Source organism: Oreochromis niloticus, linkage group LG8 (assembly GCF_001858045.2).
Source record: "Oreochromis niloticus isolate F11D_XX linkage group LG8, O_niloticus_UMD_NMBU, whole genome shotgun sequence".
Lineage (NCBI taxonomy): Eukaryota > Metazoa > Chordata > Actinopteri > Cichliformes > Cichlidae > Oreochromis > Oreochromis niloticus.
Genome location: NC_031973.2, coordinates 17,529,246 through 17,546,632, shown reverse-complemented (window position 1 = coordinate 17,546,632; position 17,387 = coordinate 17,529,246). Strand labels below are relative to the sequence as shown.

Sequence of the window (17,387 nt, the reverse complement as noted above, 5' to 3'; positions counted from 1 at the left end):
AATCCTCTCCATCAGCTAAAGTTTCAAGTACTAATGAGCCGGTCAATCCTGGTTTATTTATCTATATTAGAGAAAATATATCTTACCAGTGACTGCGATGCAGTTTACTCCACTGCTTTTGACATTACCAAACACAGTGAAGAGAGTGAAACTGTATCTGGTTCCACTGGTCAAATCTGACACTCTGTATTCTTCTGTAGAATTACTAATGTTGATCTGTCTTTCATTAAATACAAGAATATAATTGTCAATGTTGGGGACTGTTTTCCACCCCAGAGTTATGCTGGTCTCATCTTGTCCATTTTTCTTAAATTCTTCGGTGTTAAGAGGAGCTAGAATAGAAAAACACACAAAGAAGAAACTGTAACAATGTTCCCAACAAAATCTTGCATTCTGTGTATGTTTTAATTAGACTGAATGTTTTGTTCAGTGCTCACCAACCTGTCACAGCACTGAATCTGTATCCACTGCTGTTGAGTCCATCAGACACGGTGAAGAGAGTGAATGTGTAGTTTGTCCCAGCAGTCAGAGAAGTGACCACATGTTCTATGGGTTCTTCTTCAGCTTTATTAATCTTTTCTGTTATATCACCATATTGCAGGATGTATGTTGGGATGTTGTCAACCTTGTTCCAGGTCAGAAATATACTACTCGCATTTTGTGTGGTCACATTCACTCTGTTCACATTATCTGGCGCTGGAAAAGAAAAGAGGACACACAGTGGATTTAGTTACAAAAAAGTTTAAAAAGAGAACAAGAGCTGAAGCACTCATTATGCTGCTTTCAGTCCTTTGTACCACTGTGCCTTTTGTTACATCATCAGGAGCTGCGATGAGTTGAGAGTGGCGTTCACCTTTTACCACAATAAAAACCCAGAATGACATTCACTTCAGTTTCACCCATGTCTCAGATATAAGATATGGTTGTTAAGATGGCGCCGGTGTACGTGGCTGCTCGTCTGTCGCTGTCAGTTTTGTTTGTTTTTATATTGCTCCTGTCGTGTGTCACTCAAGAAATCGGGTCATTACTGGTGTACGATCGCCAATCGCTTCTGAACCTCCGAAGTTCTGGACAAAATACAGCTCCATTTTCTAACGGAGGTCAGAATTCATGGTGTCCGCTGCTGTCACATATCCCAACTTGCCTATGCCGTGCAGTCATGCTACCTCCCCGGCGAAGACGTCGGGGTAGGTGCAGTGGTCGGCTGGTTAAACTCAAGATCTCTCTAGCTCACCCTCCCACTACCGTCAAAGGAATACAGAGATTATTTCCTGGAGTTTTTGTGCACCGACGTTTCCTGGACCCCGTGGATTCCTGCTTTATCCCCAGGATGACGCGCCGCTCCTCCGTGACCCCTGTCCCCCTCGGCTCAACGTGCGCCGGGCGAACCTCCGCAATCTGAGGCCGCTGTGTGGGACTCCCTGTGCCGCTGGGGCTTTTACCTCATCCCCGGCTCCTGTCAGGATTGGGCTGGTAAACGCCAGATCGCTGGTGAACAAATCTTTTATTCTGAATGAGTCATTCATTTCCTGGAAACTGGACTTCATGTGTGTCACGGAGACTTGGCTTAATACTGGTGAGTCCAGTACTTTATCTGAACTTTTACCAGCGGGTTGTTCCTATTTTGACACACCAAGGACATCAGGGAGAGGAGGAGGTACGGCGGTTGTTTTTAAAAAGGATTTTAAATGTAAACAGTGTGTTTTACAGCCCTCGTTTTCCAGCTTTGAGCTCACGTGTTTTGAAGTTAATCGCTCTAACTCTGTGCTCTTTGCTGTTATTTATCGTCCCCCTAAATACAATAAGAATTTCATAAATGACTTCAGAATTTCTAGCTGGGATTATGCCCAACTACGATCATGTTCTTATTGTGGGAGATTTTAATATCCATGTCTGTTGCCCTGATGAACCTCTGGTGAAGGAGTTTTTAAGCCTCACTGACTCTTTTAATCTGGTCCAGTCCGTACCTGGTCCCACACATGAACGCGGACACACACTAGACCTGGTCTTGTCACACAGTCTACCTGTGTCTAACGTGGAAGTGACTGACACTGCTTTCTCTGACCATATGGCTGTATTATTTGATGCTGTGTTTTCACGCACTACAGTTCAAACCAGAGCTCCTGTTCGCCGCTGTCGGATTATTAACCCTTCCACTGCTGCCCAGTTTGCAACTGCTTTTAACCAGCTGTCTATCCCCGCCGATCGTACTCCCTTGGACACAGAGAACCTCAGCTCCTGGTTTCAATATTCTTGCCTTACTATTCTGGACTCTGTGGCACCATTAAAAACCAGGAAGCCCAAGGCTAAAACTGACCCTTGGTTTAATGACGCCACTCGGGCTGTGAGGAGGCAGTGTCATAGCGCTGAACGCAGATGGAAGAGGGACAAACTGCAGGTGTCTCTTCAAATCCTAAAGGACTGCTGGCGCCTCTATCAGGATACAGTCAAAGAGGCTAAAAGAAAATATTTCTCTAAGATCATTTCCTCCAACAGTCACAATCCACGTATGTTATTTAAATCTATTGACTCAGTCTTAAATGCTCCACAAAGTGGCTGTTTGGAGGCCTCTCATAAACTGTCTAATGTGTTTTTTCATTAAGAAGGTTGCAACCACGCGGGCTCTCATTTCTTCCCCTGAGTCTGACCCCCCTGTCTTGATCCCTTGCTCTGCTGTTTTTAACCAGTTTGAGCCTGTGTCCCTTTCTTATTTAGAGGATGTGGTCGGCCACCTGAGGCCCTCTGGTTCCCCAAATGATCCTGTCCCACCACAGTTTTTTAACCCTTAGATGCACACGTGGGGTCAAAAACGACCCCAGGGGTTGTTTTTCTTCAAAATCTTTAAAATGCAAAGTTGTAATATATTCATATTCCAGGTATTCCTCAAAAAATATGTTTGTAACATGAGGCCATTTGCATTTTTATTTATTTTTTCATTAATTTAAAAAAAATGCAGTTTTTGTATCACTACCCCACTCTTCCACAAGTGGGGTCAAAAATGACCCCAAGCAGTTCCTATGGAATCTTCTATGAAACTTTCATTCTTAGCAACTCTGACTGTCCCACTTACACTTCTGATGGATCAAGAATTAATTTTTACACAGTAACATACATGATTTATAGTCAGGGCTGCACATAAGTGGTCCGCAGGTGTGCATTCGCTGTCAAAATAAAAGTATGACCAGAAATTCAGAGAATACGTGCTTCTTTTGCAGTGGAGGAACACCAAAGTAATTGCTTACAGAGCTTGCTTCTTCGACATCTTTAAGAATTCTGAACAAATGTCTGTCCTCTAGAACATCTAATGTACGCAAATGAGCGTTCCAACTTATCTGGTATGCATCTTTTATTTTGACAGCAAATGGGCACCTGCGGACCATTTATGTGCAACCCTGTTTATAATTTCCTGTGCATTTCAAACATTGTCCTTTATGATGGTTTTTTTTAAATATTTAAAGTAACATGGCTGCTATGAGGCCAGCTAGGATCCCTGTGGACCTTGCCCTACAAATGATCCAGCACGGATGGGATGAAGAGCCCATCGGAGGCATTGACTCAGAATCTGACATCTCAGATATAGAGGACCCAGACTATTGTCCCCCCCACTGAACAAGGCCAGTCAGATACAGAGGAGTCCTCTGATGAGACCTGTGAAGAGGAACTGGATATTGAGTCTAACAGAATGAGCCCCTCTTACTGCTTTAGCCACAATATTCTGAATTAGTTGGTCAGTGCTTGCACCTGGGTTTAGTACTGTCTCCCCAATAGATGCATGGAAGATGTTCATGTCTGATAATATAATAGAAGAGGTGCTGACATGCACAAACATGGAGGCACGAAGAGTAGCCACAGACAGGGGAAAAGAGTGGAAAAATGTAATCGAACATGAGCACATGGCCTCCATTTGACTGACCATTCTTGCAGGAAGTGAGAAGAACTGGGATGTACCAGTTGGTGTGTTTTTGGGAGTCCTCTGCATAACCCATTGTACAAGGACACTATGTCAATTCAAAGATTTAAAGATATTTGCCGTTTCTTGCACTTTGATGACAGGAGGACCAGAGCCTATCAACTGAAAACAAACCACATGGCAGCTTTCCGCTACATATGGGGCCTGTTCCTGGTCAACTGCAGGCAGAAATTCATCCTCAGTGATTGTGTCACAGTGGATGAACAACTTGTGCCTTTTCAGAGGGAAGGCCCAGCTTCTGCAGTATATGCAGAGCAAGCATACAAAAGTGATACAAGTGATGCAAAAACTGCAATTTCTTAAAATTAATTAAAAAATAAATAAAAATGCAAAGGGCCTCATGTCATAAACATGTTTTATGAGGAATAACTCAAATATGAGAATGTTACAACTCTTTGTTTTAAAGATTTTGAAGAATAACAGCCGAGTTTATAGCAAAATCCATTGTTTCTATTTGGGGTCATTTTTGACCCCACTCGTGGAAGAGTGTAGGTATTGGTAGGTTGTGCATCCAAGGGTTAAGGAGATTTTTCCTAGCATAGGCCAGGCTGTTCTTACTGTTACAAACAGCAGTTTAATATCTGGTGTAGTCCCTGCTAATTTTAAGCATGCGGTAGTACAACCCTTGCTTAAGAAACCTGCCCCTGGACCACACTGTATTGGCTAACTACAGACCTATCTCCAAGTTGTCCTTTATGTCTAAAATCTTAGAGAAAATTGTACATTGCCAATTGATGGATTTTTTAAATGAGAATGGTATCCTGGAGGTCTTTCAATCAGGTTTTAAAAACTTTCATAGCACGGAGTCAGCACTCTTAAAGGTTTTTAATGACATCCTCCTTACCTGTGACTCTGGTAATCATGTTGTTCTTGTCCTCCTTGACCTAACAGCTGCCTTTAACACTGTAGACCACAACATTTTACTGTCTCGCTTGCACCATCTTGCAGGCATTCGTGGTACTGCTTTGAAATGGTTTAGGTCTTATCTTTGTGACAGAACTTTTAGTGTTAACTTTTTAGGGTATGAGTCTTCCTCTGCCACTTTTCAGTCTGGGGTCCCGCAGGGCTCAATTTTAGGGCCTCTGCTTTTTTCATTATATTTACTGCCCCTGGGAACCATCCTCAGAAGGCATGGAATATCCTTCCACTGCTATGCTGATGACTGTCAGATTTATCTGCCTCTCAAGCAGAAAGAGGCCTTCTCTATTAAGCCACTTCTAGCATGTCTAGAAGACATTAAATCTTAGATGTCCCTAAACTTTCTAAGGTGTAATTCAAGCAAAACTGAGGTGATTCTGTTTGGTCCTAGTGGACCTTGTGAACCCTCTGCTATTGATTTGGGACCCCTGGCAGAGTATTTTAAATCTGTTGTTACAAACCTGGGTTTTAAGATGTACAGTGATTTTAAATTAGACAGTCAAATTAGGGCTACTGTCAAGTCCAGTTTTTATCATTTAAGGCGCTTGGCAAAGATAAGACCTATTTTATCCAGGCCACATCTAAACGGTAATCCTGTCAGTTTTGGCCAGCGGTCATAGGTTCTGTCCAATAATATGATGCGAGACTGGAGCAAAATACATCCATGGATTGGCACTTTATTAAAGAAGGAGCATGATAACAGTACAAAAAAACATTCACTACAACTAAACAAAATGGCTTCCTTTTATACTCTACCTTTTCAGGTGAGCATCCGGAATAGCCCAAGTATGGGGGTTAACTAATCAAAATGAAAACATAACCCTCCACACAAACAAACATACAATAACATTAAAGCACATCACAAACATATACATATTTCCAACACGTACTATAAACAAACCAATAACATAAGCTTCACCCATTACTATATAAATTAAAACCCTCTTTATCCATACTCCCTAACCTGGCACACTGGTCTGCTCCAAGAGCTCTTAAACAGGTGATTGAGCCACTTTCAATCTTTTGCTCCACATCCTGCAAGAAGCAACCCGGACAGGTGAGTACCTTTATAAGTTCTCATTTCACATATATTTAGGTTGACAAATGATTAACTGCAAGCAGCTCTAACTTTGGCTCTTCTCTGACACAGGTAGGATGGCCAGTCCCACTGTCTCTTCACCGTTACAAGCTGTCAATTTAATCGTATGTCAAATAACCTAATAAAGAATTCATAAGAACTAATGTGTTTTTCTTTATTATACTAATTTAAATTCCCAATCCATCAATTAATTACTAACAATACAAACAAGGTAATGGAACCCCTGGTCTCCATTACAAATCCATGCTTTTATTTCATGTCGTCTAGATTACTGTAATGCACTGTATTGTGGAGTTAGTCAGCATCTTCTCTCTCGTCTGCAGCTGGTCCAGAATTCTGCTGCACGACTTTTAACCAAAATTCGTAAAAGAGCACATAACTCCCATCCTGGCTTCACTCCATTGGCTGCCTGTATATCTTAGAGTTCATTTTAAAATCCTCATGTTTGTGTTTAAATGTTTAAACGGTCTTGCCCCAACTTACCTCTCTGAGCTTCTGCATCCTTACTCACCCCCCAGGTCTCTCAAGTCAGCTGACAAGCTGCTCCTGGAGGTACCCAGGTCCAAGAGGAAGCTCAGAGGGGACAGGGCCTTCTCTATTGCTGCTCCTAATCTGTGGAACAATCTGCCCCAGCACATTAGAGAGGCCCCTTCACTGTCCACTTTTAAAACACGTCTTAAAACCCATTTTTACTCCTTCGCATATGACACAGTCTGACCCTCATTTTATTGATTTTATTGTTTTGATCTAATGTGCTGATTTTAATTATTTTTTAACATGTTTAATGTATCATTTTGGCATGTCAAGTGTACAGCACTTTGTGTTCAGCTGGGGGCTGATCTGAAAGTGCTATATAAATAAATTGCTTGCTTGCTTGCTTGCTTCACCAATCACCAACAAAAGTCAAAGGATAGTGTTTCATTCTTACGGGCTTTTGTTGTTGTAGATGTAGTTTGTCCTGTTGAAGTCAGCGGAGTGGGATTTATTTGAGCTGTACTTTGCTGTCCTGCTGTCACTGTTGCTGTGATTGTTGTAGTGGAGTCAGTTTTACCCTAAAAGCAGGAAAAAGAGTGAACATGGCGAAAACTACCAAATCTAAAACAAATTCTAAAAAAATCACTTTCACAATGTAAAAGAATTGCCATTGAATACCCAGTTAACATGATGCTTAGCAGTCTCACACAGTGGTGTTTGTTGCTTTTAATTCCACATCTGCATTATATCATGAACATATATGTGAACAGAAGCATGACTGGCTGTTTAAAGGAGTCATACTTGGAGATATTCTCTGAGCATTCTGCTGCATAAGAACAAAAACTTTCACTAAAAATAAAAAATGATGTGCAGGAAACAAATAAGTGTCAAATTATTTTAGCATTTTGTGTGTCAACTCCTGCCAAATATAGTAACATCTGTAACGTATGAATCACAAAGCTGACAAAAAACTTTAATTAATGAAATGTTCACTTTTGCTAAAAACACAAATCATATTTATTATTATATATACAGTTACTTAATCATTGTTCCATAAAATATCTAACACATTTCTCCTCAGACATACTGTTTAAATTCCACATCTGATTTGATTAATCATTAAGTCTGTACCATGTAAGTGTTTAAGATATTGTTGAATTTAGTTTTAATATTATTTCCTCCTTCATGCTCTTTTTGTTCTCAGAGGAAACGGTAATAAATTGGTGTTGCAAAGAAGGAATAATTTCATGTTTCAAAATCTGGAAAAGTCCAGAATTTTCATGCTGTTTAACAAGATTTTGTTGTTCCTGCATTTCTGTACAAACCAGCATTTCACAAAACATAACTATAGTGTTTAAAATACATAATGAAGCATGTCATGCATTTAGGCTTCACTGTGGTTTTGACTGCACTGTTTCCTTTTGTCGAGGGTAACCTACACTGAGCTTCACTATCTGATCACCATCAAAGTGGAAGGTAAAAAAAAACTTACCCAAAGTAGACTCAGGAAGACACAGAGCAACAAGTGGTCTGAGATAAGAGATAAAAGCTTCATCGTCTTCAGGACTCCTAACTGGCACACATTCTTTGAACTTGCTCAATTCCTTTGTTTTCCCAAGATAACCTTGTAGCTGCTATTTTCAGCACCTCTGCTGGTATGTTGACAAAAACCACACTTAAGCTTGGCAAAGAATTTCTCCTCCCTGCACTATGATAACTTTAATTCAAAGTTGTTGACTTTTAATCCTTAACTACATCCTCCTCTTGTAACGTCTGGTCCCTTTTCATATTGGCAAGTGACTAAGTAAATAGCTGCTTCTCCTTTCTGGCCTTGTACAGCTACAGAGACCTTTGCCACACCTGTTACTTACCTGTTACTTCCTTATTAACGGTCATGCTGTGCTGCTTGTCAAAGGTACGTCAATCAAGAACATTTGCCTCTCTTACATGTTTATTGGAGGTAATTGCTGCATATCATATGTTCATGCTTGTGGCCGCTTGTGTGCCTTTATTATGGGCAAATAAAAGATGAGAAGTTTTTATTTATGATCACAGGTAAAGTTGTAAACTGCTACTTTGAATAAAAGATATTTGTGTTGTGTTTTACTTTAAGAATTTCCAGTTTTTTAAGGTTTTAAGTAAAATCAGTGTTTAGGTTCCTCCGCTGATTGCTTTCACAGCAGAGTGGATCTCCTTTTTGTGTCTTAGCACTGTCTCAGAAAGTTGTGATATTTATAGTTTCCTTGTGGTTGATCTCAATAAGGAACTGCGAACAGAAACTTACCCTCGTACTGTTAACTGCGCACAAAGTCACAACAGTCTTTATGGTGTCATATTTTGAGTAGCGCTCAATAAAAGTGCTGATATGTCAAAGAAAATTGTTGTCTACTGTGGAAACATGATGGGGAAGTTAGAATTCATAAATGATAATAGTTTTCCTCATCTGTTAATATGGAGTCATTTCAATTTGTGAGCTTCCGTGTTATACTGAGGATAAAGATAGCTCTTTTTAAACAAGTGCATGCACTCACCACTTTGTCTTGTCCCTTTTCTGTGAGTGTCAGTTGTAATTAAGCTGATGCCTAGTGTTGTGACGCAGTGGACACTCTGAGCAAGTCTATATGGAGATCTGCAAGTTGGGGCATACCACAACTCTGGATCATGGGGGGTTAAGAGATGGAATTTATTATGTTAGTTTTAGCTGGGTATTTGTGTGTTTTAACCCTTTTATGCATGTTTGTGGGCTAATCAGCCACTTTTTAAGTTTCCCCTTTGTCTCGATTAGGTAGGTCAGTTTGTTTGTGTTAGTAGTACTGTTTGTTGCTAGCTTTTGAGTAGAGTTCTGTGATTTTGACCTCTTTTATGGGCCCACGATTGAGATTTTTCTATCCAATTTAACCAACTAAGTTTTGGGGTTAAATAAAAAACTTTTTTTTGGACTTTAACCTGTGCCTGACTTTCCTTCACTGCTCGGTCCATCACAACAGAACATTGTCATTGAGGGTTCCAAGCTTACATTTTCTTGCCTACTGAATGGGGGTGCCTAAAGAGTCAGTTGTTTCCTTGTTCTCTACTTCAGGGAGCAGTTTTCTACCTTCCAGTCTTACATGTTCCAGCCCTCCCTCCCCCCACTCTCTCACACAACACATCACTTGCACACAATCGAAGGAAATTAATATGGTAAACTGTGAAAATCTATGAATAATGTTACTGTTATTGAATGAAATAATAACGAAACAAACCCCTCGGTTTCTTACATTCAGTTGTTTCTGTTTCTTGATTAGCTAAGAATGGATAAAAACACAGTGCGGTGCTGTCAGATATGAGAGCGCAGATCTTCTTTCTTTAACTTACTGTAAAACAGAGCTTCATATTAAACCTTTGCACTCTGCATGTCTTTTTAGTGTGTTAAATTTAGAAGAATTTAAATTACTGTCTCAGGTTTCAGTCAACAGGTTTTCTGAGCATGAGTCAGCCTGTATGCCTTCGACAACACAGGTAACTTTTTTAAATTCAACTTTAGTCAGAATTTCCTGACAAAGGAACCCAGAAATGCACAAATATCTGCAGATTCATCAACTGCAGAGTAACGTGCTAACATGGTGACATTACACTGACATTACACTGACATCTGGAGATATACTCTGATCACCATTAGTAACCTTCTTATAAATATAACAGTTTATGGTGTAGGGACCTTTTAGTCACAAAGAAGAAATTTTAGTCAGCAAAAGGAAGGCGGGTCTGCACAGTGACAGTTTAAACAGATTTACACAGCATATGTAAAAATTACAGAGACAGATGTTGCTATATGATTAGTCAATAGATCTACAGATTAGGTCCATAGAAGATCACCATAGAAGTGCGAGAGAAGTGATCCTGCCAATTTTTAAATATCAAAATAACCTGAGAAATGTCAAAAAGGTTGATTCTGTTCATCTGGATGTAGCGTTTTCAGTGGGATAAATGTTTCATCACCAATCCAGTCTCAGCTTACAGCAGGTTTCCCCAACATTATAAACACTACATTTGCACAATAACTGAAACCAGCCCACTGAATGAACAATTGGCTGTGAGGTCAGTTCCTCACACTGCGCCAAAAATTGGTTCACCCCAAGGATCGGGTCCCCTAAAACAAACAGAGTAATATAGTAAACGCTGTTAAGTGCCGGAGGATTGCTATGATTTATACATCAGGGAAACCAAACAACCTCTGGCTAAGTGGATATCACAACACAGAAGAGCTACCTCGTGAGGCCATGACCCGGACAGGGAGAAACGCTGGTTTGAGTGAGGAGTCAAGGAGGCCATTTATGTGAAAAGGGAAAGATCATCTCTGAATCAAGGAGGGGGCCTAAGGGTCCATCTGTCACCATCTTACAATGCCGTGATTGCAGCCATTCCCCAACTCTCTGTGAATGGTACTCATGGCCATTGATCAATGGTCTTTGATCAGTGGTTGTTGATCAATGGTCATGACAATTTGTATATTATTGATCAAGGAACTGACCTCACAGCCCATTGTTCTACATCCAAATGAACAGAATCAACCATTTTGGGATTTACTTACCTGGATGATTGAGCATGGATCAAGACAACTTGAGAAACGTTTTCTGTTGCAAAAAATAAAAGACTCTTCTGTTGTTTCAACTTCTCAGATGTAAACATTTCCTCCTTTTATTTTTTCTCTATTGCTGATAACTTTCAGTAGTTGGATTGTAGTTGTAGTTGTAGTGGATAGCCCAAAAACAAAGAAACTGAGCTCTATTTTCTTATGAATCAATTCCTCGTTTAACCATTTACTCACTATAATCCACCACAGTTTTCTTCCTAAAAGCGTATCACAAATTTAGCAGCAAATATTGACAAAAGATGTTTGTGTGTGTGTGTACATATATATATATATATGTATATAGATGTTACCACATGTTCATCAACTGCAGAGGAGGCAAAAGTACAGACATTCTGTAGAAGTACAAATACTAGTGTTGAAAAATACTCCAGTAAAAGATGAAGTTCAGTTTTAACATCTGTAATCAAATAAAAGTGAAAACGTACAGTCTCTGAAATGTAGTCAAAGTAAGAAACTAAAAAGTGGTTTTTAGAGGATGACAGCGGTGAGAGCGATAACGAGTTTTGAGGTGTGAGAGATTTGAGGCGTTAAAAGTGTTTGGAGTGTATAGTTTTGTTTGTTTTATGTGTCCAAACAATGAGGGTACCAGTGAATGTCACAGTTGCTTGCCAAAAAGCCACCAAAGGCAGATTGCAATGTATGTCTCACCTCCTGTTTTCAGGCCTGCAGGTATCAGGCTTGTGATGTGCTCCTCTGTCTTATAGTGGACAGAAACAGTTTTTTTAGAGTGCCACAAATAATTTGTGTGGCATCTTATTATATGCAGAACACCTGATTTCTAAATAAATAGTTTTAAATGTTTATATTAAAAATGGCTGAGGGATTGGCTGCATTTTTAGTGTTTTTTGTTTTGTTTTGTTTTTTGCATAGGTTGTTAAAAATGACAATTTCTTTTTGTGTTTTAAGTTGTGAAAATAATTCATTAAACATGTTTGTCATTTTTACAGTAAAAAATATAACTTTTTTCTACTCAGACTGTATTTATTTTTGTCTGAATTTAGAAAAAATAACACTAAATTCAGACATGTGAGGTTGTGCTGAAAAGAATGATAACAAACAAGGCAAGGTAAGCAGTTTTTAAAGGTGAATTAAAGAGGTAAAATTAAAAGTAGTAAAAAACACCCAATTATACCCTGGACCCAGAGATTTAAATATATCAGTAGGATGAGGGCTAATTTGCTGACTGAAAAGGCCATAGCATTGCATTTATATCATTTCCATACTCATCAAACCATTCAGTTATCCTTTGCACACTGTAAATACCCTGCCAATATGAAATAGACCACTCCCATTTGGACAGAAATGATTCTTTATTGGCTGTAAGAGCCATATATGAGTTTTTCCTTTTTTGGATTAAGAGGGTTGGTTTAAATCAACACACTGTAGTGGTGCACAGTTGTGGGGCATCACTCATGGGTGTGTATTACATGATAAATGTGGTTGCACTCACCTGTTTACTGAAACCTGCTGTGTGATAAGCAGAAAGGTAGGGTGAGCATGAGGGGAAACTTTCTGTTGACCGCAGCTTGATGTATAGTTTGATGCACTAGTTGATGCTGTAGTCTGATGTTGCAGTTTGGCACAAAAATTGGTGTAATATTTTGTGAGTTGCAGTCATGTTTTTTTTTTTTGTTTTTTTGTGCAGTGTGTGCATTTGTATTACATTTGATCCAATGTACTGATTTGTGGGTCTTGGACAGTGCAACATGGAATAAAAGGAACAAATAGCTCAGAAGTGCATTTCAAGTGTTTATTGTTGCACGTCGTCAGTGTCCTCATGTTTAGCCTGCTGTGGCCGTTGATTTAAAGAGCCGCAATATTGAATAAACCAATGAACGCTTTCTATAAGTGGAACATTAGAATCAACAAACCCCTGAAACATAACAAAAACACCTAATCCCCACATTTGTCACTTGTCTATATGTGTGAGGACTTGATAACAATCCACCCTTCCTAACCATCATCTGCTGACAGTTATTTTTTGATTATGATGACCAAATCCTGTGATTTGTATCATGTGCTGTCTTTTGCAGGAATCAAGATGAATAACTCAGCTAACTGATGCCAGACTGTAGTTATAGCATTTAATCTTATTAGTAATATGTGTATTTGTATTTTTAAATAAGTCACACAGTGCATTCAGAAAGTGTTTTTTTCTGTACTACACATTTTGTTATTGGTAGCTCATCATACAGTTATATACATTTTTCTTTTGCCCTCATCAGTCTACACTTAGTATTCCCGACGGACAAGGGAAAAGATATCAGAATGTTTGTACTTAAAAACCCAACTACAAAAAAGATGCTGTGCAAAGTGTAAATAAAAACTTAAACCACTGATTTGCAAACCTCATGAAATTCACAATATAACATAAGAAATTTATGAAATGTTTAAAATGAGATCATCTACAATTTTAAGGGGAAAATTGTCTCATTTTGAATTTGATGACTGCAATACTTCTGGGACTTTCATTCCCGGGCCTGTGGTATATTTACCTTCAAAACCAACAGAAAAGAGCTCCAGATTTACATTGATAATGTCTCTTTGCATTTCTCCATTCCGTTTCTGATCAGTCTAAACAGGTTTTAATTAGTTGAAAAACATTGCTATAGCACAATGCTGCCACTTTTATGCTGCACTGTATTGAATCAGAATCAGATTATCTTTATGTCACAACAAAATTAAGTGCAGTCCCTGCGGTGTCAAGGGAAGAAAGTTTAAATATATTTACAAAAGAAGTATAAAAAAAGAGTTATAACACAGTCATTAGGTCATAAATAGAACCCTAATCCACATAAACACTCTTGCACAGAATGTCACCCATTGCACAGTTTTTGTCAGGTTAATTGTTGATGATTACTTGTGATTAGTTGTAATCAGCTAAAAATAACCTGATAGCTAATCTTAGGTACCCCCCCCCCCAACTGATGATTCATAGAACTGAGACCAACCATCTGGCCACTGCCATAAGATATGTTGGAGTGCTGCACTGAGATTGTTTGCAGGATTTCTGAAGCTTACTCAGAATGATCACCAGAGATTTGGTCACTTCACTTTCAGAGGCCTATCAGATCATTAGTTGGTCAACCAGGCCAGCTCTAGGAAGAGTCGTGTTTGTTCTGTCTCAGAGCTCTGCAGAAATTGCTTTAGTCTCGTGATTTGAAATTTCTTCTGCAGCTGCATGTGCCTTGGTTATCTTACAAAATAATTTAACATGACTTTATCTGGATAAATCTTTAATTTCAGGTAGTTTAGAATATCACAGCTGAAATTACGTTGAATTTTTAAAAAGTCTGAATACTTTATAAACATTTATAAAAAAATTATGTTTTAAAACCATTAAGTATGCAATGGTTAATGATGAGGGAGAAAATTAACATAAACAAATTTTGTTTTAGGGTGTAAAGAGAAAGAGTCATTGTTTCTGAATGTGATGTAAATAATTGTCACATCATGACAACATGATACTGGATAGTCATTAAGACACATGACAAAACCAGTAAATATTTTGTCATTGAAATATCATTTTATGTTTGTATAGTAAACCCAGGTGCTGAAACACACAACTGACACATCAGTGACAACTGACACTTGTACAGAATTCCACCACAATCTTAACAGATGATGGTTTCGCAGTCTTTAAATATCTTACATATTCACTCTCCTTATTTGGTTGGAGTCCACAGGGAGGTTTTTCATTGACTCCGAGATGAATATGAATGTAACAATAATGAGCTGTGAAAAGGGCAGAAGTCTTTGATGAAATCTACTGGCAATATTCATGTTTATTAAAAATATAATACACATAACATATAAAAAACCCTGCAATCTTTTAAAAAGTGCACAGTGGTCTTTAAGTCTTTGTCCCAGAAATTAAAGGAAGCAGGAAATGCTTCAGCCGTGGGGTGTGCACATGGGAGGGGCAAATATAGGTGTCACACTTATATATTTGCCACTCACCTATGGCTGGGAGAATAGTCTAAAAAGAGGGACACACAAGAACTGTACAGTTGCACAATGGCGTTGAAGGAGTGGATTCATTTATTGGCTTTGTTGAGCCTCCTGTCTGCAGGTAAGTCAGGCTTATGCCAACATGTGCATGCAACATAAATGTTTTAATTTAAAATATAGACGCAAATGTATATTTTCACTTACAACTTTTTAAAAATAGGATCTTACTGAAAATCGTCTCCTCTCATGAACAACACTGATCCTGTTGTGTTTCTTTCCAGAATCAAATGCTCAGCTTGATGGTAGGTAAAAACAACAGTTTCTCTGACTTAAAAAAAAAGAAAAGAAAAAATAATTATTAATTAAGATTATTAAAAAAAATATTACTTATGCATTTTAAAATTAAAAAAAATCACTGGGGATGCAGATAAAAACACGGAAAAAATGTTTTCCATGTGTTCACAATGATTTACGTTGCTTCTGAAGTTTGATCCTGCTGATCTTTGTTTCAGTATGTGGCACTGCTCCACTCAATGGCAGGATAGTCGGAGGTGAAGATGCTCCACCTGGACACTGGCCGTGGCAGGTCAGTGTGCAGCTACGTGGTAATCATTTTTGTGGCGGTTCCCTCATCAACAAAGAGTGGGTGATGTCTGCTGCTCACTGCTTCTCTGGGTGAGTAACGTCTGTTTAATCTTTATGCCTAAACTGATCCAGCTGGAACAGGACTTTGAAGATTGGGGATTCTGAAAATTATGATATTCCTGAAACATTTCATCAACATAAATGTTAAAATACTGACTCAGGCTTTCTTACTTTTCCAGCTCAAATGCAGCATAAAGAAAAATGTTTACAGTGCATTTTTTTGACAAAACTTCTATATTTTCTTTTAATTTCTATAACTTTAGTTCAAGTCCGTCTGGGTGGACGGTTTCTCTTGGTCTTCAGAGTCTGCAGGGTGAAAATCCAAACAAAGTGTCCAGAAATGTTGCCAAAATCATTTTGCACCCAAACTATGACAGTGAGACCTACGACAACGACATCGCTCTGCTCAGACTCTCCTCACCAGTCAGATTCACTGACTACATCAGACCTGTGTGCCTGGCAGCGAGTGGCAGTGTGTTCAACAATGGCACTGATAGCTGGGTGACTGGCTGGGGTGCAGTCAAAGAGGGAGGTGATCCTGGTGTTGGTGTTTCAGTGTTCATGTGGTCTGTAGTTCATTGGTTTATGTGTAAACAGCTCCTCATCTTTCTTCCCATCAGTGGCCTTACCCTTCCCACAAACGCTGCAAGAAGTGGAGGTGCCAGTTGTGGGAAACAGACAGTGTAACTGCCTGAATGGAGTGGGCACAGTCACAGACAACATGATCTGTGCTGGTGTTCTGGCAGGAGGCAAAGACTCATGCCAGGTAGGCTTCCTCATCTCATTTGGTTACATAATCAGGTGTTTCAAAGATTCTCAGATGTGTCCTCTTCATCTCTACAGGGAGACTCCGGAGGTCCAATGGTGAGTAAACAGGGCTCTGTTTGGGTCCAGTCTGGAATTGTAAGTTTTGGATCTGGTTGTGGTCGGCCCAATCTGCCAGGAGTCTACTCCAGAGTGTCCCGTTACCAGTCCTGGATCAAGTCCCACATTCGCTCTAATAGGCCAGGATTTGTGCAGTACATCTCCAGCGGGCTGGACTCTGACAGCAACTACACCTGTCCTGGTCTCTAACAAGACCCTCAAGTGAGTCTGAATATGAATGGAAAAAATATACATATACAGCTTTCAGACTGGGTGTGTTTGGATCTCACTGATTATGAATCCTGTTTTACATCCACAGGGAGATAATAGCAGCGTCTTCATGGTTCCAAGTTGCTGTCGTAACAATCAGTGGACGTAAAGTGAGCCATGCAGATGTTGACATCTGAAGATTTGGGTCATTCTTACAGGAGATTGTTGGTGAAACATCATCTCCTGCAGCACTTTTGACAAGATTTCACCAGATTACTGAGTTTCCTTATTGCTGTCTTTTGCTGTCCTCATTATCTCCATGTTCCTGTTGTCCACCCATTCACATTTATTTAATGTACTGATGATGCTCAGATCAAAATGAAGAAACTAATTCACATAAACATTTCAAAAGAAGTTTACATTTCTAACTAGAAAACTTCATTATTTTGAAGTGTTTTGATGTGTTTCTGTGAGCTAATTATACATAAATATGTCTATTCTGTGCATTCTGATGCTGTTGTCTAATTAAAAATGGTGTAAATTTAAGTACAAAATTAAAATGTAATTCTAATTACATCATGACTATATTAAATGTTGATTAAGCATAAAAATGATGTTTTGAC

The 17,387-nt window shown here is 39.1% G+C and overlaps 2 protein-coding genes across 5 annotated transcripts in view; one reads left to right on the top strand and one right to left on the bottom strand.

The window, feature by feature from the left end:
- LOC100701335 (protein tyrosine phosphatase receptor type H) overlaps positions 1-8,304 on the bottom strand; it is a 574,626-nt gene extending 566,322 nt beyond the window's left edge. Inside the window, exons 1-4 of one of the 3 annotated variants that reach the window (XM_019362639.2) lie at positions 7,954-8,304; positions 6,916-7,039; positions 442-696; positions 87-332 (exon numbers count right to left, since the gene is read on the bottom strand). In XM_019362639.2, coding sequence (XP_019218184.1) covers positions 87-332; positions 442-696; positions 6,916-7,039; positions 7,954-8,016 — 688 coding nt within the window. In that variant the 5' untranslated portion in view covers positions 8,017-8,304. The remainder of the gene's footprint in view (positions 1-86; positions 333-441; positions 697-6,915; positions 7,040-7,953) is intronic. The other 2 variants (XM_019362638.2, XM_025909567.1) reach the window with 2 other exon arrangements.
- LOC112841775 (prostasin) lies at positions 1,234-17,375 on the top strand. Of its 2 annotated transcripts, none has more exons than XM_025909581.1 (7): positions 1,234-1,576; positions 15,327-15,347; positions 15,558-15,720; positions 15,954-16,222; positions 16,311-16,456; positions 16,534-16,776; positions 16,874-17,375. In XM_025909581.1, exons 1-6 carry the CDS (start codon positions 1,546-1,548, stop codon positions 16,762-16,764), a joined length of 861 nt encoding a protein of 286 aa, XP_025765366.1. In that variant the 5' UTR covers positions 1,234-1,545; the 3' UTR covers positions 16,765-16,776; positions 16,874-17,375. The 2 variants fall into 2 exon arrangements, with proteins under 2 accessions (XP_025765366.1, XP_025765365.1); XM_025909580.1 differs by lacking the exon at positions 1,234-1,576 and adding an exon at positions 13,446-15,166.
- Positions 17,376-17,387: the final 12 nt, after the last annotated feature.